The sequence below is a fragment of the Sylvia atricapilla genome, chromosome Z, assembly GCF_009819655.1.
Source record: "Sylvia atricapilla isolate bSylAtr1 chromosome Z, bSylAtr1.pri, whole genome shotgun sequence".
Classification (NCBI taxonomy): domain Eukaryota; kingdom Metazoa; phylum Chordata; class Aves; order Passeriformes; family Sylviidae; genus Sylvia; species Sylvia atricapilla.
In genome coordinates, this window is record NC_089174.1 from 70438486 (window position 1) to 70463097 (window position 24612).

Consider the following 24612-nt stretch of genomic DNA (forward strand, 5'->3'; position numbering starts at 1 on the left):
ACAGGAAAAAGGGTGTTAGTAAATTGCTACAGCATTTGATAAAACTTAAGTGCCATCTACCACTGGGAACCAATGGAAGAACTAAGAAATGTAGATAACCAGTCCTAGGATTATCATGGGTGGTCAAAGCAACTGTTGCTGGAAGACTAGAGAGGTATTGTTGATGGTTGTGTTTGTTCTCTGTAGAGACCTCATTTCCTATGATGGTACCTGCTTCTCAGCTATGTTTGGTGTTATCTGGTTGACTATCAGTATTTGCTGTTTAGTAACAATACAGTGGCCTTCCTGAATCAAGGGAGAACCTTCTTTTATCTCAGAAGCTGTACGTACTATATAAAGTACGTACTATATAAAGAGTATATATAAAAAGAGCACACACAAAGTTCTTCTAATGATACTATCTCTGGAAAATCAACTACAGGAAGTCAGATTTATTTTTCTCCTGAATTACTGCCCGGTCTTAGATTTAGACTCAAAAGTTGCCTACATATTTCTCTACTCCACAATAAGAAATTTGTTACTTTCCTAAAGATAGTTTCTGAAGATTTGTAAATTATTTATCATATTGACAGCATTTTGCAAAACAAACCTTCTCAATCTTGGAATCTCAGCTGGCTCAGCAAACTCATTACAGCTGTCTATATATTCTTTAAGTTTGAGTTGTTTTTCTTTTTTTTCCCCATTATCTAGTCTTGGTAAAGATACTTATTTTCAAACAAAGCCCAAGGCTTCTCCCATAGGAAATACTCCAGACTGACTCTGACCACTAATAGACAAAACCCTCTGTAAAATGGGTCTAGTTTTCACAGAATTATTGCAGTTGGAATAGATGTCTAAGGTCATCTGTTCCAACCTTTAAAGAAAAACCATTATGTCAACTAAACTCTAGCACCAAATGTCATGTCCAGTCCTTTCTTGAACATCTTCAGGAGCAGTGACTCCACCACCTCCCTGAGCTGCTCATTCCAATGCTTTCAGTGAAGAAATTTCTTCGTGAGGTCCAGCCTGAACCTCCTCTTGTGCAGTTTGAGGCCGTTTCCTCCACTTGTCTGAGAGAATAGACTGATCCCACCTGGCCACAACCTCCTTTCAGGTGGTTGTAGAGAGTGATAAGGTGCCTCCTGAGCCTCCTCTTTTCCAGGATAAACACCCCCAGCTCCCCCAGCCACTCCTCACTGGACTTGTGCTCCAGATCTGTTGCTCTTCTCCGGTCATGCTCCAGCACCTAAGTGTGCTGTAGTCAGGGGCCCAGGACTGAGCAAAACATTCAAGATGTGTCTTCACCAGTCTCAGTACAGGAGGACGATCACTGCCCTGGTCCTGCTGGCTGCACTATTGCTGACACAGGCCAAGTACCTTTGGTCTTCTTGACCACCTGGGCACACTGCTGCCTTCTGTCTGAAGTCTCAATATTGAGCAGAATGTGCTGTGTATTCATTGTGCAATATCTGTTCAAAACTGCTAAGGTTTGTGATAAGGTGAAACCCTTCATAAATGCTTCATATATTCAGTTTCTTTACACCTCCATACATAGGCATTGTAGCTTTTGAGCCTCCTTATTGTCAGAGGCTTAACCATCATTAAACCATCATCTCAGAAATATGTGAAATTATTGCTGGAACATGTTCTTTTAAAGTGCGGCTTGTAGGCCTTACTATCAAAGCATTTCAAGAATTTCCTTTAGGAGAAAGATATTTTCAAATACTTATTCGTAGTGCTGCCTAGGAGAGGTGAAACTTTACTTTTGTTTCTTCATTTACTGGATTCCAAGGCTGTTCAATGGAATGCAGTGAAATCCTTCTGGCCTCCTCAAGTCTATTCAAAGATAAAAAGAACCACTTTGTCTGTTGCTTCAGTCTTGATTTTCAACATGAAAAATGCCAAATTAATACCAAATCAGATCTTGTAATATTTATTTAGAAGGTTAGGACATGGAAGAATAAAATCTGTACCCCCTGTTTAGAAGTGTAACTCTGAAAAATTGTAAGTGTTCCATTGTTGTTGCAGCTTTAGAAGTATTCATATAAGAAATAATTCAAGATTAAGATGTCCAGAATATCTCTTTGAAAAGTTCTGAGTTGCCTCCAGTATTTGTAGAAATATAATGCAGTTTGTACTTCCTGAATGTTAGTCATTACTAAAAAAGAAATTGGTAGCTAAGGATTCCTGCTACACATTACATTAAATCTTGTAAATTACCCAAAGAAATGTTAATTGTGGAGAGGAGCTTAACAAGAATAGGAATATGGTGAAAAGCAAGGGAGAAATCTTCTTAGGGTGTAGTGAGAATTTTGCAACTGGTTGATGAGTGTGGCATCTGATTTGAGGAAGGGAAGCAGAGTAGTAGAATAGTTTTGAAAATTGGGATGAGTCAAAACAGGGCTTCCCAACTTTGTGGATGTTATTTGCCAGAATATGGATTTGTTGCTGAGGGCCAAGAAGGGTTAAGATGTAAACCCATGTCATACCCTGCTCGCTACACACAGAAGTTGTGGGACTTCTTACAGAATGGTCTAGGGAGACAAAAGCATAGCAGTCTATGTGAAGGGCTCATCAGTGAAAGCACACTTTTCATGTAAATTGAACCTTCGAAAGAGATAGCCATTGTGTTTTTTAATCTGCAGTTTGGTGTATTGTTTAATGATTCTTAACACTTCCAAAAATATCTGATAGAAATTTAAACTGCAGAATAAAGTTGCTTTCTTTTTTAGTGGTGTTTCTTGAATGAAGCACATGGGACTTGTATTCCAGTTGATTTTTGCTTGTTAGAAGCACTGACCTATGATGACCTGACCAGAATGACTAATAATCTCAGTCACTGCTTTCTGAGCATCAGTATTCCGCAGTGGATGAATGGAATCTGAATGGTTGCTTTAAGAAGAGGAGACTGTGTGTGTTTCCCACCTTGCACAGTATTCCCTTCAAAGCAAAAACTATAGCTCAATATCACAGTTGGGACAGGTTGGAAAGCTTCTCTGTTTTTACAGTCTTTTTCCTAGGCTGACAGTCACAGGAAGCCGATTGGAGGAATTATAACTTCAAATGTAATTAATTGGAGAAATTATTTAATTAGAAGTGTCCTCTTTTTGAAATTTCTCTATATACCCTCAAATCCTGGAAAGAGTGCACATAGCAAAAATTCATACATTAAACAAAAAAGAAGGGGGGATGAGGCAGGGAATGGTAGAAAGATGCCTTTAGATAGTGTTCTCTAGATAGTAATGAGTGAGGGAGGTTGGAATGAATTTGCATAAAATAAAATTCGAAAAAAGAAAAAAGATGAGCTGTCAGAATCCAAGTTAAGGAGGTTGTATATGTTTTGGTTTGGTTTTGTTTATTTTTTACTAAGAATGTGTGGTTGAAATGGCTAGTGCTTATACATTGATCATTAAGTCTTCATCACTGAACCTTAATAGGAATCTTTTTGATCTTTCCTTTTTTCTGTCGTCAACTTGCTTTGTTGATCATTTTCTAATAGTTTATATTCTGAACATTAGGTACTATTTTTATTTATTCTTTTTTTGGTGGTGGGGTTTTTTTGTTCCGTCTTCTCTGAAATGATCCCTTCTCTACTTGCAGTGGGCCACTAAAATTCCTAGGAAATACACTGCAACTATCCAGATTGCATCTTGATCTAGCAATGATATGCTTCCTACCAATCTTATTTAGACCTTTTGTGAACGCAGTTATATGTAGAGATACACATTAAAAGTATGCAGGTTATATTTAGTGTGTTTTTATATAAACATGAAACAACATAACTGTTCAGTTTTTCTGAATTATTATTCTAGGATCAAGACAACCTTTAATCCAACAATCTCAGCCTCCACCTTATTCATCACCTAGAGATGTTCCCCCAGACATATTGTTAGATTCTCCAGAAAGAAAGCAAAAGAAACAAAAGAAAATGAAGTTAGGCAAGGATGAAAAAGACCAGACTGAAAAAGCTGCAATGTATGATATCATTAGCTCTCCTTCCAAGGACTCCACTAAGCTTACATTAAGACTGTCTCGTGTAAGATCTTCGGATATGGACCAGCAGGATGATATGCTTTCTGGTTTGGAAAACAGCAGTGTGTCAGAGGGTGATATTCCTTTTAATGTGCAGTACCCAGGACAGACTTCTAAAACACCCGTTACTCCACAGGATGTTAACCGCCCACTAAACGCTGCTCAGTGTTTGCCGCAGCATGAACAGACAGCTTTCCTTCAGGCACAACAAGTGCCTGTTTTACAACAGAACACTTCCGTTGCTGCAAAACAACCTCAAACTCCTGTGGTACAGACACAGCAACAGGTTTCGCAACAAGGAGCTATAACGTCATATGATGAAGTAGAATTGGATGCATTGGCTGAAATTGAGCGGATAGAACGTGAATCAGCTATTGAAAGGGAGCGATTTTCAAAAGAAGTGCAAGATAAAGGTAAAAGGATGTGTGTGTGTATATATACACTCTATATTATATAAATATATATATATGCATATAAAACCCCGTATATATATATATAAAGAACTACTTGTCATTGTCACATAGTTCAATTCTGTTTACTCAGTGTAGGTTCTTCTGCGACATTCATCTCCATTCCTTTCCAACAACGAACTGTAATCTTTCATATATGCATATTTTGAATATCTGATATTCTTTATTTGGGGTCTTAATGGATGAAAAGTGAAATTCTTATGTTTCAAAATTCTTTTTAAATACTCTTACTTTGAACCATGAAACTGAAGGAAATACAGTTGATGTTGTTTATAGTTTCTAAAATCCCAGCAGTACCATAAATCAGTATTTGTAGAAAGTTTTGATAGTTATGCTACTAGCAACCCATGTTGCCTAATTTAAGAAAATGCAGGAAAACTGTTTTATCCCATTTCTATTCATATCCCTATTTGGATTTCATGTGAACGAGATGGTAGACTAAAATCATATCTGTTCTGTTCTTTTGAAGGTAGTGTAATGATTGCATAATATATACAATTATGTTTTCTCTAATGTTTGTTCAACTGGATATTAATTATTATGTAGGCATTAGAAACTTTAGCGAACTACCATGTATCTGTATGGTCTATAGCAGAGAACCAGGTGGGTCTCTGAAATGTTTTATCTTTACATTGGTAGGTGCACTTCCTGTCTAAATGGATTTAATTGAATCTATCATATTTTTTTTTTATTTGTCTTTCTTGTTCTGTTAACTGGTTTGAAGGTCTTCGGTTTCAGAGGTATTTTATGAATTAGATAGTAATAATTTACCATACGTATTTTTCAGAACCTTCCTCTGCACTGTATTTAACATCTGAGAAAAAAATCTTTCGTAGCATAATCCTAATTTATTAGATACGCTCAAAAAAAGTTTTGCAGAATGGAAAATGGTGAAAATTCTGATTTTGGAAGTTCATAGGTAAAAATGGTCCATGTGACATACTTGCATGGAATAAATTTACACAGTTTGGGTCTTAAGCAGTGGCGAGAGAGCAAATTTTCTCCCTATTCAAAGTGGTTTTTTACTATTTTTGGAGAGGTCTGAGTGGTGAGGGAAGGAGAGAGTTTGTGCATGTTTGTGTGTATCTGTGTTTGTTGTACTAAAAGGTTTAACTTCTAAGATGTTTCTTACTTGGTAACTAAATCAAACCTTTTTAGGAAAAACTATTTCTGAATATAAGGAGAAAAGGTGTGCTTACCTCAAAAGAGACCTCTACTGATTTCTACTGTCTTTAATTTTAGTATAGTAAGGTGGGGAATTTGTTTATTTGCTTAAATCTTTTCCATTAATTTTAAATTTATTGTTGGAGAGCTTGGGTTTGTGGCCTAATACTTCAAAAGCTACATTTATGTCCACACACTTGAAATAGAATCTTTACCACTTTTTACCTGAGAAGTAGCTGAAAAAATGCACAGCATTTTATTTTGATTTCTCTTTCTTTTTATGTTGTTGACTGGTTTGAAGTTCTTGGGTTTCAAATAGTTTGATCAAGACTCAAAACACACTTTTTGTTTTGTTGTGGCTTTCAGAAAATGTTGAGCATTAGTTGTAAAGTCTGTTAACCAGTTACATATCCATGATCAGAGCCTTGATTTTGGGGAAAGGAGTGATTTTTTTTGGGGGGGAAAGGAGTGATTTTTATGGACTGTGGCCTTTTCTGTTCACCACTGGTCAATAACCATCTTCCCAAATACAGATTCCAACCTTATGGTTGCCCCTTACCTGCATCCTCTCGTAGGTCTCAGATCTTCCTGAGTTCCTACAATTGCTATAAATTAGATACAAGAGTTGCTGCCTTACACTGGGTCAAGTTATCACTGTTTATTCACTTGTGCTAAGTTGCCCCTATGATAGACAGTGGTGCTTTTCCCCATTTCACCATTTCACTCTGGCTCTTGAGGTTTCAGCCATGACTACCTAGTATAAAGTAGAAAGATTTTTAGCACTCATGGAACAGATTTCCTGAAAATGTTGCCTTGGAGAAATAAGTTTGGGGTTTTTTGGTAATGCTTTTGCCACTGCTTCCAAGTTTATGCTATGTCAAGAAGCTGATATACTCTGGGATTGTTCTAGTTAGAGCTGTTCGGTTTTGTGAGGCTGCAGGAGGAAGCATCCTCTATTGTTCGCATAGGAATATGTGTGTTAGAAACATATTCAATAACTTTTAAATGTGTCATTCTGCAAAACTGCATAATGTATTTATACAAAAGGCTGGCATTTGTGGCTTTTTGTACATATGTTGTAACTTCAGATCACCTTGTGTCAGGAAGAGAGCATGGGTGTAGCAAGTGCTCAGTTTATTTAAAGTGGGAGTGCATGGTGCCAGCTGATGCTTTACAGTAGCAAGCATCACTTTAGAGAACTTACTCAAAATGCTAGCACATGCTAAAACCTGCATGAAAGCATCTTTGCTGCTTTTGTAACAGTGGCATGGGAATGCGTATCACAGCCGTACTGTGGTTTTGTGTGTACTCACACCAGTTTCCATAAATAAATTTTAGTAAAGTGGTACTCAAAAGTTCTCAAAACTACTCAAAACTACTACTGACAGTAAATTAGCGTTCTCTTCAGTATTTTATTTTATACATGAAATCTCCATAGTTCCATCGTATATTTTCAAATGCATTCTTTTTAACAGTAAGGGTTTGGTTGGATAGGACATGCTTCTTCTGAGGCTAATAAGGTAGTGTGGAGGAGTTTATTTCAGAGAAGCAGCAGAGATTTGAGGGGTGAGATGTGGGGGCATTCTTGCTAAAAATTATACAACTTGGCTAAGGGAATGCTAAGGTGTGAGGTTTGTTTTTTTTAATGCTAAAATTCTTTTATTATGTTTGGTACTGGTGGGAAATGGGGACTGGAGCCTTGGGGTAACTTATTTAGTACTTTCTGTAATAAATCATTGTTTCTAATAAGGCTGTTAAAATGTTTAGCTTCCACCAAACAAAGTCTCTCATTGAGTGAAGCCGTCTATGTTTCAGAAGAGGAACTAACACAGAGTTTTGCAAACGTGCCTTCTTGTTTGAAAAGTAGCTTATCTTTCAGAAATCTGATTTTCATGCTTTCGCTTTACGAAAAAGAAATCTCTAGTGCAAAAATCACTAATGCAAAATCTGACAAATTTGTGACACATGCACAAGGAGTGATTTTATATTATAGACTTCCTTCCTCATATCCGAGTGATTTTTGCAGTTATGTTTTTAAAATTCTATCCTTTTGGGCTGCTGGCTCTTGGGATTAAGCAGAGTGCATCCTCTTCATTTATCATGATAGAGAAGTACAAAGTTTAACAAGTTGGTTTCATCCTTGTCTGTGTGAAAGTGCAGGAGTTCATCTCCTCTTTATTTATTTTATCCATCAAGAAAGTCTCTCTATTGATTAATTTAACAAGTAATTTTTCTGTATCTGTTAGTGAAAGGAGATTTTGAAGATCTAGGCATTTGGCACCAAATTAACATTCTAATACATCTCTTACATTTAATAGCTTCAGTACTGCTAAATTGTCCATGTAACATGACATAACTCAGATCTTTAGTTCCCACTGCTCCCCTCACAATGGCCTCCATACCCTCGTCAGATACATGATGTTGATCAATAGTAGATCATATCTTCTCTTTTGAAAGAATGTGTAGTATTACAGATAGATCTAGCTATTTATCAAGACTCAGATTATCTGAATTCGAAAAAAAAAAGTGGTTCAGAAGGGATATTAGAGAAGTGGATTGACATTTTCCACAATGATTGCTAGGTAAACCATCCTCTACTCTAGTTACATTGTGATATTTTGATGATATAATTTCTTCAGAAAGGTAGTGAAACTTAATTCATGCTTTCTTCTCTTCCAACTATTGCTGGTACTCACACTTCCCGTGCTACTTGGTACTGTTGAAGGCTTTTGAAACAAGTAGAGGTCTATATTCTGAACCAATTTTGTTCCCTTAAGTGAATTTGTGTGTTGTTCACATTCTGAAGTTGACTACTCCAAGAAACTACAGGAAATCCTATTAAGTTTTAGAAATTGTCCCAGGAACTTCTGTTGTTCTCAGGCATCTTTTTTTCCTTTTGGGAGATGGGAATGTTAAGGGAGAAAATTCATTTTGGCAGTCTGAACTCTTTGCATTAACTTGTGCTTTGCCACTGTTCAGGTACAAGTGGCTTATCTTTCTGTGTACGTAGATGAGTAGTTCAAAGTTAGTCCATCACTTTTAGACTAAACCTTTCCTAAAACATTACATTAAGTTCTTCTTTTTCAAGATTAGATCTACTACAGAATTAATTTTCAGATAGAAAGTTTATACATCAAGATCTTTCATGCTTTTCTAAAACCTTCAAATAATGTGAAGCAATAATGTTTAACATATTAATGCTAAAAGGAGCTCAGAGTCTTTTAACGACAGGGAAAGGGAAGATAACATTGAAAATTACATAAAATCCCAGGAAGTAAACCCATCTTTTTCAGATACTCTTTTGCAAATTGATTTAGCTTTTTTATTTTATTCAGATTTGCTACTTTTTAATCTGAGCTCTTCCATACACAGAAATGTGTGGCTAGGCTTTAGGCTTCTTCAAAGATACTTCTCTATAATACAGCTGTCTTAACAGATTGAGGAATTCTGCTTGTAAAATGCACTGATTTCTGGCATTTGTGAGAAGAGTAATGAAATCATTAACCATTTCATTGGGAGGCTAATTTTTTAAAAAATTAAACCATTAGAAGGATTTTTTTAATGAGACAAACTGACTTGTATATGTGTGTTTTTCTCTATATACTTTACCCCTGAGGATCCTTTTTACCCACTTCTTTGGAATCTTACTGTGGATTCTTTGAATTAGGAAAAAGTGAAGCTGTAATAACTTTTTTCCCAATAATTGGATCAGTTAGGGGGCATTTGGATGCCTGCTGTGGGCCCTTCTTTTTTTGGTTCGTTCCAAGCCCTTAGCAGCAGAGACACTCATCCCAAGAGTGTGAATCTGCCGGAGCAAAACTCACAAAACTACAATTATAGGTAAGTAACTTTTCTCTTATCCTTTACCCAGCTCCTCTCCCTTTCTCCCCATTACCTATCTCCCCTATAAAATTCCCTAAAGAGGAGACTAATAGAAGAGTACTATTAAGAATGAATAATTTGTTTCTGTCTAATTTATTTAGGCAGTTTATGAAATGATGGAATGTGTAATTACAACCAGTATATTAGCATTAATTTCCAAAAATATGTTGTAGGGGGCTTATTTCCATAAAAATGGAGCTACAAATTACTATTTGAATAGTAATCTTGCAGATTACAGTCATTAATATCAGTAGGTGAAGAGATAAGAGTGTGAAAGATAAATAACTAAGTGTCTCTGTAGTAGAATATGAGACTTAGATGTCAAGTGTTTTGTATATACAAGCTTTCATTAGGTCTGCATTTTGTAGTGTGATGTAATGGATTAAACTGGCACCTTATGTAGCTCTTCTAAGAAAAAACAGTTTTGCAGCCTCTGGGTCCTATAAAAGACAGATTTTATGTTTGTGTGTGTTCAGACATGTTTTAAGAAAAGTGAGGGGAAGAATTTCCTGTTCTATTAGAGGAATTGGAATGAAATATTGCAATGTTTACACCTATCTGTGAGAAGTTCCTTTTGTAGTTTTTATAAAGATATTAATATTTTATTAAGAAAAATATTAACAAATTAAAAATGTATTTTTTAAAAAAGCAGGATCATTTAATTTAAGAGCATTTTTATTTGTGCTCATATGTAACATGAAATCAAAATTCCCCTATTTATCCAAGGTTGTGCTTTACGTAGAGAAGTGCAGAAAACTGCCCTTGTAAGAAGGTATAGAAAATAACTAAACTATAGCAGTTTAGCAGGAAACTTTCTTTGCTTTGGTCTATGCTGTAAACTAACACTAGAAAATTCAATATAAGTTGCATGTAATGTATACCCTTGATTGTACCTGTTGGATGAGAGGATTTATGATACCTTGACCCAGTAGTGACTTACATACTGGGACAGTCGTTTCTCTGTGATTTTAAATCTTGATAAAGAAATGGCACGAGTAGTTAATAAACCCTATTAAGAGCTTAATTCCCAGCATTTCTGTAGTTCAGAGTCACAAAGTTCATTCTGACATGAACCTAAGAAGACACAAATTTTTTTTCATTATCATGGAATAAAAATGTTGCTGATCTAGTTAATTGATGATATTTTTGAGTGAAAGGCAGAACAAAATCAATAGTTGGAAGGGAGAAGGGAAAGTCACTGCTTATTTCTAAAGTTTTCTATACAAATGAATTTTTGTCTATACAAATGAATTAAAATCTACTCGGATATGTTAGCTGTGATACTTAAGTAGTTTTCATTAAATCTGATGTTAGTGTGTTGCATTTTTCTTGTGGAATTAGATGCTGCACTGCATATTTCAAACTAAGTGCATTTCAGGTTTTGCTGAGATACTTTAAGTTTACAAAACTAATTTTTGCACAAAATCACATGGATAAAATCCGGTATTTATGCAGAAAAAAAATCTATCTCGTCATATGGTTTGTGAAAACAATATTAAATTCAGGAAGCTTTAATTAGAGCTTTCAAACTCTAAACAAATGTAGATATTTGAATATACTTCTCTGTGGTTCAATTTTTATTATTTCCTGGTGTAGTATTTCCTTTGTATTGCTATAATTGACAGAGAATAGTAAGTAACCAGACATCCTTAAGCAGAAAAATCCGTAAGACAATATGATTGTGTTATCACTATATTTAAGAAAAGAAGCAAAACTTCAGAATCTTCATTTTGATGAAGTCTACTACACCTTAAGGCACGTCAGGAGTTGCTGTAGCCTTTTTGTGTTTTGAACTGAGTAAGTTTAGATATTTTTCTGATGGGGTTTTCTTTTTGGACAGTGACAAGAAGTTTGATGAAGTCTTTTAACAGGTTTCCAAAGATTAGCAGGTGCTTCTGTTCTGAGTCTTGTAAGTCCCATTCTTTGAACTGACAATGTCTTTGCAGCTGAAAGTCTTCCAGTCTCTTCAGAGATTTTTAGAATTGTGTACCATTCTATAAAGCTTCCTATATGAGGTTCATGACTGTACTTTCTTGATTTCTTCTGTAGGGGAGGAAGCAGTGCAAGTAAAATCTTTGCCCTGTGTTGGCTGGATCTCTCCTTCAAGGGGAGGAGCTGGTAGTGTGGAAATCTCTTCTACTGATGGGAAGGGTTCTCTTTGGTTGTTCAGTTCTTTTCTTTGGTTAGCATAGGACTTTGAGGGGAAGTCAGATGGGAGCAAACTCTTATGAGTTGTAAATGGTGTACATACATGAAATAGCAGAAAAGAGCTGTTATTTGCCCTCAGTCCCCTGATAGGTCATCCACTGGTACCATGGAAGTAATTTTAAAGATTCCTTGTGTACAGATTAAATTCTTTTATGTATTCTGTAGATCAAATGCTTCTACAGAGCACTGTTGGTTGGGAGGACAGGGCACTTAGATAACTTTGAAGACATCTGTGAAAAATAATTTAGAAAAGGAAATTACAATAGACATGTATTTGTTATTTGAACGTTTAGGTATGTGCCATTTGTCAAAAAATTCTAGTCTTGATTGCCAACTTAAATAAGATAAGCATATAATTGGCCTTTGTCTGACTTATCTCTGATGTTAAAAGATAGAAGGTTTGATGATATGTAATAACCTCTTAGGACTAGTATATTTGAGTTAAATTCCTTAATTAGTGATGTAATTAAGTAAGCACTATTTCAAGTGAGTGGAAGCATACCCCAGTAATCTCTAATATGAGAGATTAGAAGAGTTAGAGGTTTAAAGACATAAAACTCTTAAAGGTTATCCTTTACAAAAAGAAAATTTATACTTCCAATTGCCATTTAAATGGTTCATTTAGAATTTAATATTAGAGGACCAATCTTTTTTATGTCTCTGAAGAGGAGAGCATGCACATTTAACAGTTTTGAATATGAAGTCTCCCACTGGGTCTCTTACAAGGTGTAAACGGGGAAGCAGATATTTATCTGTTGTATCTATTTGTAAGTATACCAAAGAGTATTAATGAGGGAAGTGTTACCATTCTGCTAAAGGAAGCTTAGCAACCATGCTTACGATTTTTATTTAGACTTGTTATCTTTCCATAGATACTTGTGAAAGGCCCATTTCAACTTGCTAGGCCAAGCAGTTCTACAACTGGGTATCATCCAATTATAATCAGTTGTTTGAAGAGTTTATTCTGGGATTTAAGGCTATAATCAGGCTTGCAAGGAAGCAGTGACGTAGAGGGTTTCAGCACTAAAGGTATCTTGACTGTTGCTTTGGAAAGATGCCTGGGAGAGTAAAAGAATAGAGATACATTCATAATACAGCTCTTCTCATCCACCTGCTGCTTCTAACACTTCTTCAGCTTCCAAGCATGTCTGTTTTCAGGATGAATGTTCTTGAAATCACAATTGCATTGTAGTTTCAGCAGAAATGTATCTCAAGATGTCTGTTGTTTTTCCAGTGCAATGTGGGTTTTTGCACAAATGTTCCACAGTAACTGATTAGTTAATTCCTAAATCTTAAAGTACTCGTAACTTTGATACACAGATGTTTCTAAAGGTGAAGGCTATAACCTGTCTCCAGAAACACTGTTCATAAGAGGATTGGTGGGAGATTACCACTTGGAAATCCAGCTAATTTTTTCCCATGTACAGCATGTGGTTCCAGTAATGTTTTGTTTCTTGTGCCACAGTGAATAATTTAATTTGATAGATCAGCTCTACTATTTCTTATTACAATGTAGTTTATCATCTTGCTTTAACTTCCAAGGTACTGCCGTTTAGTGAGCATGTTGCAGGGTAAAGAGAACATTCTTATAAATTTGCCAAGGATTCATACATAGAATAACTGTTCCGTGAACTACTGTAAATTTGTTAAAGGAATTGGAAAAAATGTAGGTATATTTTGAATATATCTACAACCTCAGAGGAAGGTGGAAGAGTGAATAATGGTTTTGAAGAGAATCTGAAAACAACAAACTTCTGTACCAAATCATTAATATAGACTGAAACCTCTTCTGTAACTTAATATTCCATTTACTCTAAAAACTGTTATAAAGACAGAAGCAAAAACATCCTGATCACACTTTATTGGACTAAAGAGATTTTGAGCCAAAATATTTGCAACTGCAACAGGCTTTAGATCTAGGTCTGTAAGATTTCAAAGAAAGACATTAGTCTTATATTTCAGTGGAGTCCTAGATCCCCATATTAAAAAAAAGAATACTGCTGTCTGTGGAATGAAGTGAATGAAACTTGAATACTGATGCCTTGAAGGATATGAAGTATATTTCAGTGGATCCTCATCTGTTCATTTTGGGACTCATGACTTAACAAAGCAGCTGTATGCAAACTTTGAGTGTAAAAGAGAAGATTTGAAGACATCTATAGTAAGAGGTTCACTGCTCTCTTCTCACCTTGCTGATTCTAATTCTCATATAGCTGGAAGTGAGTTCAAGATTTTATAAAGCCCTCAAAACACAAGGATATGTTTCAGCTTTCAAATTATTACATCAAATTAAAAAGTTTTTGTACTTGTTCAGTGCAGTTTTTCATTATGCTTTATGAAGGCCGTGGTACTATTTATTCATCCTACCTTTTTTGCCATAGTTCAACTGGATATTTTCTTATATTCAGGGCAGCTTTTTTTGTCCTAGATATAGAATTCTCATAGAGGCAAAGCAGTATTGATTGAGTCTAGTTTTGAGGCTCACTTTCAGATGCACTGGAAATAAGAAGAAATACGTGTGTGATCAGTACCTTTGTCTGCAATCACCTTGCCATCTAAGAAAATAAAACTGTGAAGGTGTCCCTTTCTTCTCAGGCAAGATGTCAAGTTAAAACGTCAGTATTCTAATGTCAAGAGAAATGAAGAATGTGCATCAGAAGAGCTATGTATTTAGAGGGAATATGTGTGCCAAGTTGTGATGTGATCATCTATTTATGTGTTCTCAACTTAAAATTTGACGTTTTGGATGATGAAGAGCAACAACATGTTGAGCCTGGTCACTTACAGAAGTCCAAGCAAGAGAATTGGCCCTACTTGAATTGTTTTGGTTGTTTGTTCTTGATGCCTTCAGCGTGAGGGCTCTGAAAGGTGAGTTTTGGTTGATCCAGCTACAGCTGTTTAAGGCATCACAGCTCGTGTCCATCTGCTTGTGGCCATCTGCTCGTGGCCATCTGCTCCTATAATAGGCGTAAGAGAGGACAGCATTTTCTTGCTTAAAACTGAATCATTCAGCCTGGTAGGTTAATGCAACCACCTTCACTAGTGCCTTATGGTGATGCATTAGACAGTGAAATGTAGTTGTGGAAATATGAATGAATATTCCTTTCTGCTACAGATGAAAACTTCAGTTAAAGAAATGGGGATATTAGATAAAGAAATGGCAGGTAATGAATTACAGTAATGTCTTAAAGACTACTGTTAGATCAACCATCAGAGCTTTACTGGACTTTTTCAGTGTGCCTGGCATTTCTGGACTAAAATGACATGGCTGACAAACTTTCTCATAAGAATGCAAGTTTCTGAACTTAGATTTCAAAATTTAAAGAGTTTTAATTGAGAAATAAGGTGATGATGTGTGTGGATGTATACATATTTTTTCTAATCCATAGTGAAGAAAAACTGATGTATGTATGTCCTCATATGAATCCAGCAATTGCTGTAGTAAAGAAAAAGCAAAAATCTCCATGCTAAAAGCTACATCTTTGATTGGGAGAATTTATTTTGCCTCACATGTCTATCATAAAGTTGGCATTTATTCCTACAGGCTTTTATTGAGCTTTGCAAAGTTCTTTATTTGCAGTTGGTCAGTTTCTGCATGGAGTTTATTGTATCTGTCTTTACTATCTTCCAACCATTAAATCTTGTACAAAACTTTTGAGTTTTAGAAAGTTAGAGATGCCCAAATAGATTTGAGGATGAAAATGATGGGGAAAGAAGCCTGTTCACATCACTGGAATTGACCATGTTACTGCTTGTTATTGAGGCCTAGTTTTAATCTTGGAGGCGATCCTTCAAAGTATTTCTAAGTAAGAGTCTTCTAAAGTTTTACAAGAAAATAGAATTAATATATTGTAATTCTGGTTTACAATTCCAGAGGATTGTGTGGGTTTTTTTCATTGACATGTATTTCCCTATTTCTTGATTGCATCCTCCTTACTGTCCTTACTGTACCTGCTCTGAGTAGGAGAGCTGGTTTGTTGCGTCTAGTGACAAGGCACCACAAAACTAAGCACAAAGTATGGAAGTTTTATTACTTTGCATTTGTGGTCTAGGCATTTCAACAATAGATCTATGTTTAACAATTCCTTAGACTTACAATCATATGCCTTGATTATAGAGAAAGTGATTTTTGGTTTTTTGTTGGTTTGGGTTTTTTTTTTTTTTTTTTTTTTTTTTTTTTTTTTTTTTTTTTTTTACAAATTAAACAGTGATAGTTGAGTAATGAGAATAGAAGCCCTAGTGCAGGTAGTGCATCTAATTTTCATGGCAGAAATTCTTTTTCATTTAGAGTTCTATGTTGGTAATATAATGGGTTGTAGTTTTATATAGGTATAATTGGATACTCTTTTGGATACTTCCATGTGCTTCTCATTTCTGTGATTTCTACCAAATTACAGGGAATGTGGTTGACTCAATTTTTCCATATTCTGCTTCTAATGATTTTTTAGTGTAAACTGAAAGGCTTATTGCAGAGTCAGGTTCTTGACAGAAAATTATCACTGTACTTTTTGTTTCATCTCTAAAAAGCATTATGATTGCAAAGGGAAAATTACTTAAGTTCATAAGTGTGTATTGGCATCCACCTAATATGCATGTGTTAAGATAGAGACTCCAACCCTTTGTGTTACTGCTTTGCTTCAAAGAGAAACATGGAGTGGTGGAATAGTTACTTTATCAGTTTTGTTCATTGTTTGTGTGTTCCCTGACTAAAATATGTGTAAAGTCCAGCTGATTCACTGAATGAAGTAGGGAAAAACCTCTGTAATAATCATTGCAAATCCTTGTTTAGTACATGTGTAATAAAACAGGTTGCATCTACAGAAGATATCTTTTATAATAGTGTTCCTCAAAAACTAGTTGTGGAGCTGCTCCTTAACTTTGATTTTTCAGACTTCTGCTTCAAGTGTAATCGAGTAGTTTGGGTTTTTTTTAAATGGGATGGAGTTTTTTTGGACTTTATGTATTGCAGCTGCTATATTAGGGGGTTTTCTTAGGTATTACACAGGGCCTTTGATTTCATATGTTTTGAGGGAGGGTTTTTTGATTATTAACTGGCGTTTGTGGGAGACTGAGAGTGAATGGTAGTCTGAATACATGAAAAAGTATTAGTTAGAGAAGTCCTATTCTTGCTTTTAAATTCAGTGGATTTTGTTGTGCATGCACATCTGTGCTGAGGAGGATTAATTGTGGGAGTGGAAGGGAATGGACATTCTTCCTTGGACATTTATCAGTTTTTATATATAATTTGTGGGGTTTTTTTCTCTTTTAACTTGCAGATAAGCCTCTGAAGAAGCGAAAACAAGAAAACAAGCCACCAGAGGCTGGAGGTGCTACTGGGGGAAATAGAGCAGCTTCTCAGGAGACAGGTTCTGCAGGAAATGGGGCAAGGCCGGCGTTGATGGTTAGTATTGATCTGCAGCAAGCAGGAAGAGCAGACTCTCAGGCAACAGTAACTCAGGATTTGGACACCATCAAAAAACCTGAAGAAATTAAGCAGTATAATGACGGGTTTGTGTGTATTCCTCAAGAAGACACAGTTGGAGTTCTCAAATTTAAACCTGAAAACCATCCAGAAATTTTTAGAAAAAAGTCAGACTTTGAAAGTCAGAAGACAGATATCCAGCAAAATGAAAACAGACAAATGGAATTCCAGCAAAATGAGAGCAGACGGTTGGAAAGTAAATACAATGAGAGCAAGCAGTTAGAAGTGAAACATGAAAGCAGACAAATGGAAATGAAACAAAATGAGAACAGACAGACAGAATTGAAACAAAATGAGAGCAGGCAAATGGAGATGAAACAAAATGAGGGAAAACAAAATAATGGCAAACAGGAAATACGGCAGAGGCCAGAAACGCCAAAACAGAAGACTGAAGGCAGACCTGAAACCCCAAAACAGAAGAGTGAAGGGAGGCCTGAAACACCAAAACACAAACATGAGAATAGGAGGGACTCCAGTAAGCCTTTGTCAGACAAGAAAATTGAAATATCTAGACACAAACTAGATGTGAAATCTGATCCTTCAAGGATAAAACCAGAAAGTCGACCTGATCCAACAAAACCGAGGCCTGATGGGCGCTCAGTCTCTGATACACCAAGGCGTGACCATGATAGCCTTAAACAAAGATCTGAGGACAGAGGGGAGTCAGAGAGATACAGAGGGGATCCATCCAAGATTAGAAGGCCTGAATATTTGAGATCCGCAAACAAAAATGAACACGATTCTAAGCATGGTATTAAATCTGATGGTTCAAAACCTGAGAAATTTGAAAGGAAATATAGGCATGAGTCTGGTGATTCAAGGTTTACTTCTGGGGATCAAAAATCAAGGCCTGACAGCCCTCGTATTAAACAGGAAGGTAAAGGGGATTCTAGCAAATCAAGACCTGATAAACCTGGTTTTAAGTCACCAAACAGCAAGGATGAACGAAGGACAGATGGGAGTAAGACTAAAGTTGATAGTAATAAAGCACATGGCGACAATAAAGCAGAGTTTCCTAGTTATTTGTTGGGAGGAAGATCTGGTGCATTGAAACATTTTGTCATTCCAAAAATCAAGCGTGATAAAGATGGCAATGTTACTCAGGAGTCAAGGAAAACTGAATTTAGAGGTGAACATAAGGACAAAGTAGAGAAGATTGGGCTAGTTGAAGATCTAAATAAAGGAGCAAAACCTGTAGTTGTCCTTCAAAAGCTTTCTTTGGATGATGTGCAGAAATTTATTAAGGACAGAGAAGATAAATCAAGAGGCTCTTGTTTTAAACCTAACAAGAACAAGTCACCCAAACCTAATAAAGGTAAGATTGTTCTAATATTAATTGCATTGTATCTTTTACACTTGAATTCTTGTAGATTTTTCTACTTCGGCTGTTAGAAATTGAATGCAAACTTTTGATAGTTTATATGTTTGCTTATATAGTGAGAAATAAAGTGAAACTAGTCTGAGGAACTAGTCTAAGGACTTGTCATTATCAGAAATCTTTCTACAGGTGTACCTGAAATTATTTATTTACATCAGTACAAGTACTTAATCTGGCAACACTTAAGTGGTCTTAAGATGTACTTCAGCTGCATTAGTTTTATATGGTAATTTATCCAGTGAAATGTAACTGTTATATTTATAATTTGCCTGGTTTGCTTGTGTCTGTACCAAGGACTGCCGCTACTGTAAATAAAGTTGCTGGAATGATGGGAAATACTAAATATGCAAGCCCTAAGATTGTTTTATATATTTAATTCAAAGATATGGGATATGGGTTTTTCCAGAGCAGATTTTGATGTGGTGGTAGTCAGAACATAGTTGCAAGGCCTCATCTACCTCTTCCACACTGTAAATACAAGTCAATTGAGTAGGTTCCATGCTTGAGACTTTGTGACAATAAGCATGGAAAAACATCTAGGCTATAGGAGAATTCATGTCATTGTCTCTAGTGTCCATTATATGCAGAAAGAAGAAAGATGAATAATTAGCTGGTATTTTTAAATTAGTAGTATGGACAGGAAATAATTTAGAATAGCTTGTAGGTTTGATATTTAACTGGTTGTCTCTTCTGCAGACTTAACACTTTTAAAATAAGATTGCTTTTGTTCTTGGTGCTTTCATTTTGGCTTCTTTGGTTTCAGACTGAAGTAGATAATTTCACATTGTGAAATCAGTATTACTAACTGGTCAGGTTTCCTTTTTTAACATTTAAAGATTTCTTATATAGTCGTGTTTATAGAGTTGTTATATAGTCATGTTTATAGAGTTGTTGTGTCTTGAAATAGATCAAAAGCCAGAGGAGAGGTTTGCACCTGTATGTAGGATGATGTATAAATCCGTTTTGAGGTCTATAATGAATTTAAGATTAAAACATTTTCTTACGTAGCTAATCTGGTAAGAAATTGTGTAGTGACTGTCTTTGTGAATGTATAACTATTTTATGTGCACCTGTAAAGTGGTGTTGTCTGTATCAGTAATTTCCTGTGCTATGCCTGTTTTCTATCTAACCTGTTTATATTGACTCTAAAAAGCCTTAATAATAATTTGTGATGTATTTTACATCTTTGTAAAATATTAGCCTCCTTATTAGAAATTTCTCTTTGTCCTGGAAATAAGAACATTGTCCCTGTCCATTTTAGAGGTTTAAAAGAGGCAAAATTTTCGTTTCTAATACTAAGTATCTAGAGTTAGCCATAAAATTATGGTATCTTTGTTCTCAATTTAGTCTGAAGCTTTCAGATGATGGTCTTGATAGGAAATGCTAAAAACTTTGTGATGGAACTCAAGTCTAGTCTTAGTAGGATAGATTTTGAATTCATACATTTTTATATGCAGAAAATCAGTTAGTTTAAAGTCTTCAGAACAGTAGGTAGTGCATGTATGCCTTCCAAATTGTTTTTGAATTACTTTTTTTCTTGTAGTCTGTATTGTATGTGGTTATGTATGTAGAATATTTTAGTAATGTGTAAAGGCTATGACATTTGGTGTGATTCTAGTAGCTGTCACAGATGAGCAATGCATTCATTTTAAAGTCAGGTTTTAATTTTTCGTCAGTGTTTTTCTGCACTTTTTTCTTTCTGAAGTCATAATTTTCTTGCATTTCTTGCACTTTGAAATAACTTGAGACATATTTTAGAGGGGGAAAATGGCTTTAATCTGATGTAAGTATTTTTGCAGTTGTGTTCAGAAGAGGTTCTTAAAATATGAGATAGTAGAAATAGGTTTCAGGAAAACAATAATGTAACTATTTTTATGTTACAAATCAAGTTTTGAGTGTTCAGCAGGCAGATTTTGGAGAAAGTGTCTTTGAACTGCAGATTTTTGACGTGTATACTTAGTTACGGGGCGGGGGAGGTTCTGGAACCTTACTTCCTAGAACACATTATGCTAATTAACTGAGTGAATTCCAGTGTTTGAAAAGGTACATATTTTATAAAGTTATCTCTCTTTATAAGGCAAAGTCTATTTATCAACAGCTAACTGATGTATTCATGCCGCTGCTACAGTGTCCTTAATCCAGTTGAAATAGTGTTCACAGTTTTACTTGGTGCCATTTATAGTTATAAACTTTTTAATACACTAGGAAACATAATTTTCATAAACCTTCTTTTAGTTCTTCCTGTACCACTTAGTAGATTGTAGCAATTATTTTCTAGTGTTGCCTTTTAGCATCATTATTCAATTTCTCACACATCTCTTATGCCATGTAGCTTAGTCTATTTTACTTTCTCTTATTTCATTACCCTTGTATCTCTTGTCCTTTCTAATTTGCTTTCTCATCCATCCATCCATCCATCCATCCTTCAAGAAAATGTCTTCTCCTGGCTTTGCCATGTACAACATCATTGCTATAATTTGTCTGAAATTCAGTTTAAAGTGCGGTTGTTCAGCTAGTTCAAAACAGCCTTAGTCATTCTATCTTAAGGGGCTAATTCCCATTTGTTACAAAACTCAATAAAATTTACTCATATTCAGCTACAATTAATTCTTTGCAAACTAAAAGCCTGTACAACTTTTTGCATTGTTTTAGTAAATTTTAAATTTTAAAGTCGTGCCCGTATTTGCACTGGACTTCAAAAAGACAAGGTAACATTGTCACCAAATTTTATAGACACGTTTGATATTTTATCAGGTTATGAATGGGAGGAGCAGCCACAGTATGTGACCATTAATGTTGAATTGACCCAAGAGTCCCTTTTGGCATTTACAAGGAAGAAGGAACTTTTCTCTCTCTCCTTCTCTGTCTCCCCTAATCTTTGAGCATTTTTCTGAAAGATACACTGAATCTCAGAGGAAAGTTACACATTATTTTTTATAGTATTTTTGTTACAGGGTCTTGTGGTGAAGTCTTGTGGCCAATTTTGTCCAGGTCAGAATGAACTGTGACGTTTTCTTTGTCTGATTTTAACATCTGTGAATGTCTTTTATCTTGGTTTTAATACAAATGTATATTGTGGGATCCATGAAACTTTTCCCTTTAAGCTTGTGCCTGCGATGAGGAGGTCATGTTTGCTGTCCTTTCTTTTCAGAGCTTCAGTGAATACTTTCTCTGCTGCTTTTTAGAGCTATGCTGATCATTGTGTTGGGATGGAAGCTGTTAGCAGCTTCATGGTTATTGCATTCTGAACGGGACACATTTTCCTTTGTTAAGTATAAGTAATGAGAGAAACTGTAACTATTTGTGTAAGATGTTGGAGTAGGTTTATAATAAATTTGAAGGATTGTCTTTGCATAATAAGCATCTTTTGGATCTTCCTGTATCACCTAAGAGGAGTTTGTTGTTTTAAGGGGAAAAAAAAAAGAAATTCAGATCTGAATGCTGTTCCTCAATTGTGTAGATTGTTATGGGATTTCATTATCTTTACAATACAGAACTGAAGACATAAGGTTTTGTTGCTTGCTACAAGTATTCCTATGTTCCCTGTTGCTCTGATCTGAAATTTGGGTAAAGACTTGGCGTTTCTTTGAAGATGCTCTTCATACATATTCTTTACTCAGCTAAAGAATCAGCTAAAAATCTTACTGCTTAATCATCTTCATGTCATTGAAACAATGCATCTGGATTCTTCTGTGTTCTGTGTTTATATGGTTTGTTTGGGGATTTTGGTTTGTTTGTTTTTAATTCCAGGTGACTTTTTCAGAACCTGTAGTAACTCTGATTTGGCATTTGTGTAACATGACAGTCTGTCTTTGGGTTCTAGCGCTGTTGGAAATAGTTTCACTTGGGAAACAGCAATCCATTATCTTCTAGTAGTAACAAGAAAGGGAGTATTTCAGGATGAAAAGCTGTATCCAGATTGTGTGGGCTCAGTTGAGTGAATTTGTGATGCCTCTCACTGATTTCTAGTTAGCACAGCCAAACTACTTAAAGGTGCTTTATGGTACAGATGAAAACTGTGGGCAGAAAGGAAGTGCCAATTCTAAACCTTGTTTAAATCCTACATGTACAGGAATTCTGTAAGGACAAAATCGGCTTATGGATGTTAGCACATCAAATTTTAGAATTCACACTAATTTGTTTTCAAAATAGCAATTTCTTAATGCTGAAACAGACACCCAGAAATCAGAGGGGCCACAAGGAAATAACTGGAGTAAAAACATACTAACATGGGAAAGTTTGAAACTCAGCTTGCTTCCCATAAATTGTGCTTTTATAAAGGTTAGCATTGTGAAAATCCTCAGTTCATGTATCTTGAATTTGAAACCACTGTCTTGAAGTTCCTGGTTGCAACTGTATTTGCATGTGTCAAGGACAGAGTAATAACCTGCTGGCCATCTTGCATGTGCATGCAGCACCAGATTGATCTGTAGAAAATTATGCCACATTTCAGAGGAAAAAAGTACTGTATTTTAGCATTTACAGCAGAAAATTTATGATGATTCTTCTCAGCTGAAATGTTTAAACCTTCTTCAAACTAGAATTTAAATGTAATTGTAGAAAAACAGCTATGACTTTCATAAGAATTCTACCGTCTTCCTGTTTTTCTCTTTCCTGATGTATTAATGACTGTGTCCTCTCAGCTTAACTACACTAGAAGAGGGACTGGCTTATCCTTGTGTCACTGGAAGAATTTCAAGATACGTTGGGTTTGCAGAGGAGCCGTTTTAATATGCACTTTGTTCATTGAACCCTGATTATTTGGGTTTTTTTCCTGGATTAAGAGATTAGCATTTTGAAAAATATTCCAAGCATTGTTTAATTAAAAGTCTAAACTGTATATAACATTTTAAAGTCTAGGAAGATCTGATTTCTCCAACATGCTTTGCACTGGAATGGTTTTGCTTCTACTTGCAGGGAATTTTAAGGTATGGTGTGTCTGTCCCGTTCCAGAAAGTAGATGGGATTTATGTGGGGATTGTACATATTCTCTGGGGCCTTTGGTTTTGATGCTAGTTTTTCAGAAGTAAATATTGGGTAAGTTGGTATTGGTACACAACAGCAATCAGCCACTGCACACTGGATTAATTCCTTATGTTGATCTGATATCACCTCTGGTAACAGAGGTGACATTTTCAGCACAGAGCTTTGCCTGGTGGCTGCTTTCCTGCTATTTGTTTCCTACTTTAGACTTTGCTACTAAGGTAAATATTTTGATTTCTGCTCCTACAGTATTTTTCTGGATAGGAAGATTGAACTTCATGTGTTTCACATTCTTGGCAGCAATGAATTTGACCCAACCCACTAATTTCATTATGCTTCGTCTGAAAATATGATGCTTGTTCTGTTTGCAGATTTAGGGGTGCATTGTTTAATTAGTTGATTTTTGAAAAATTACTTTGGCACATGTGAGTAATACACATTCATTACCTAATTTGTTAGAACAATTTCTTGTCTGAAACTGCTCTTGGTTCATGGACAAGGATGCTTGATTGAGTTCCTCTTGCTTCTGGGAGTAGCTAAGGCTCTTTTGCGTAAATAATTTTTGCAGCAGCGCATTGCAATGTGTAAATGTGGCCCAGCAATTCATCTGATGTCAATTACAGTATGCAGTGCAGACTTGTTCATGTGTATCTGTGTGGATCTAAAGGTGTATATTGATCTCAGCTTATGTGCAGGGATGTGTGCTTGAAATTTTTGGTTTGAATTTTCTTCTAGCCAAAGGATAAAACTGGCTAAATACAAATACCAAAATACCTCATATTTGTTTCCGGAGCATTAACTTTTCTGTTGCTCAACATTTTCAGCTGTTTTAAATGACTCTTTTCATGTAAGAAAATTTAAATTTTTTACTTAAATTTGGAGTTTATTTTTGCTCCATGGAAATACTACCACCAAACAGAAAAAAAGAATATGAAACCCTTTTTGTCTTTCAAATTACTGAACTGTGTTTGCATTGAATAACTTTTCCTTAAATACACATTCTGTTTAATTATCTTCCAAGCGATTTTCCTGTA

At 35.6% G+C, this 24612-nt stretch overlaps 1 protein-coding gene across 9 annotated transcripts in view; it reads left to right on the plus strand.

Moving 5' to 3' along the window:
- NIPBL (NIPBL cohesin loading factor) overlaps nt 1-24612 on the plus strand; it is a 138379-nt gene that overhangs the window by 63502 nt on the left and 50265 nt on the right. For 4 of the 9 annotated variants that reach the window (XM_066339449.1, XM_066339451.1, XM_066339450.1 and 1 more), the window contains 2 exons: nt 3792-4424; nt 17012-18532. The exons of 1 other annotated variant lie outside the window; for it this stretch is intronic. In XM_066339449.1, the coding sequence (XP_066195546.1) occupies nt 3792-4424; nt 17012-18532 (2154 nt within the window). Of the gene's footprint in view, nt 1-3791; nt 4425-14166; nt 14604-17011; nt 18533-24612 lie in introns of those variants that run through there. 4 more of the 9 variants (XM_066339454.1, XM_066339456.1, XM_066339455.1 and 1 more) reach the window with 4 other exon arrangements.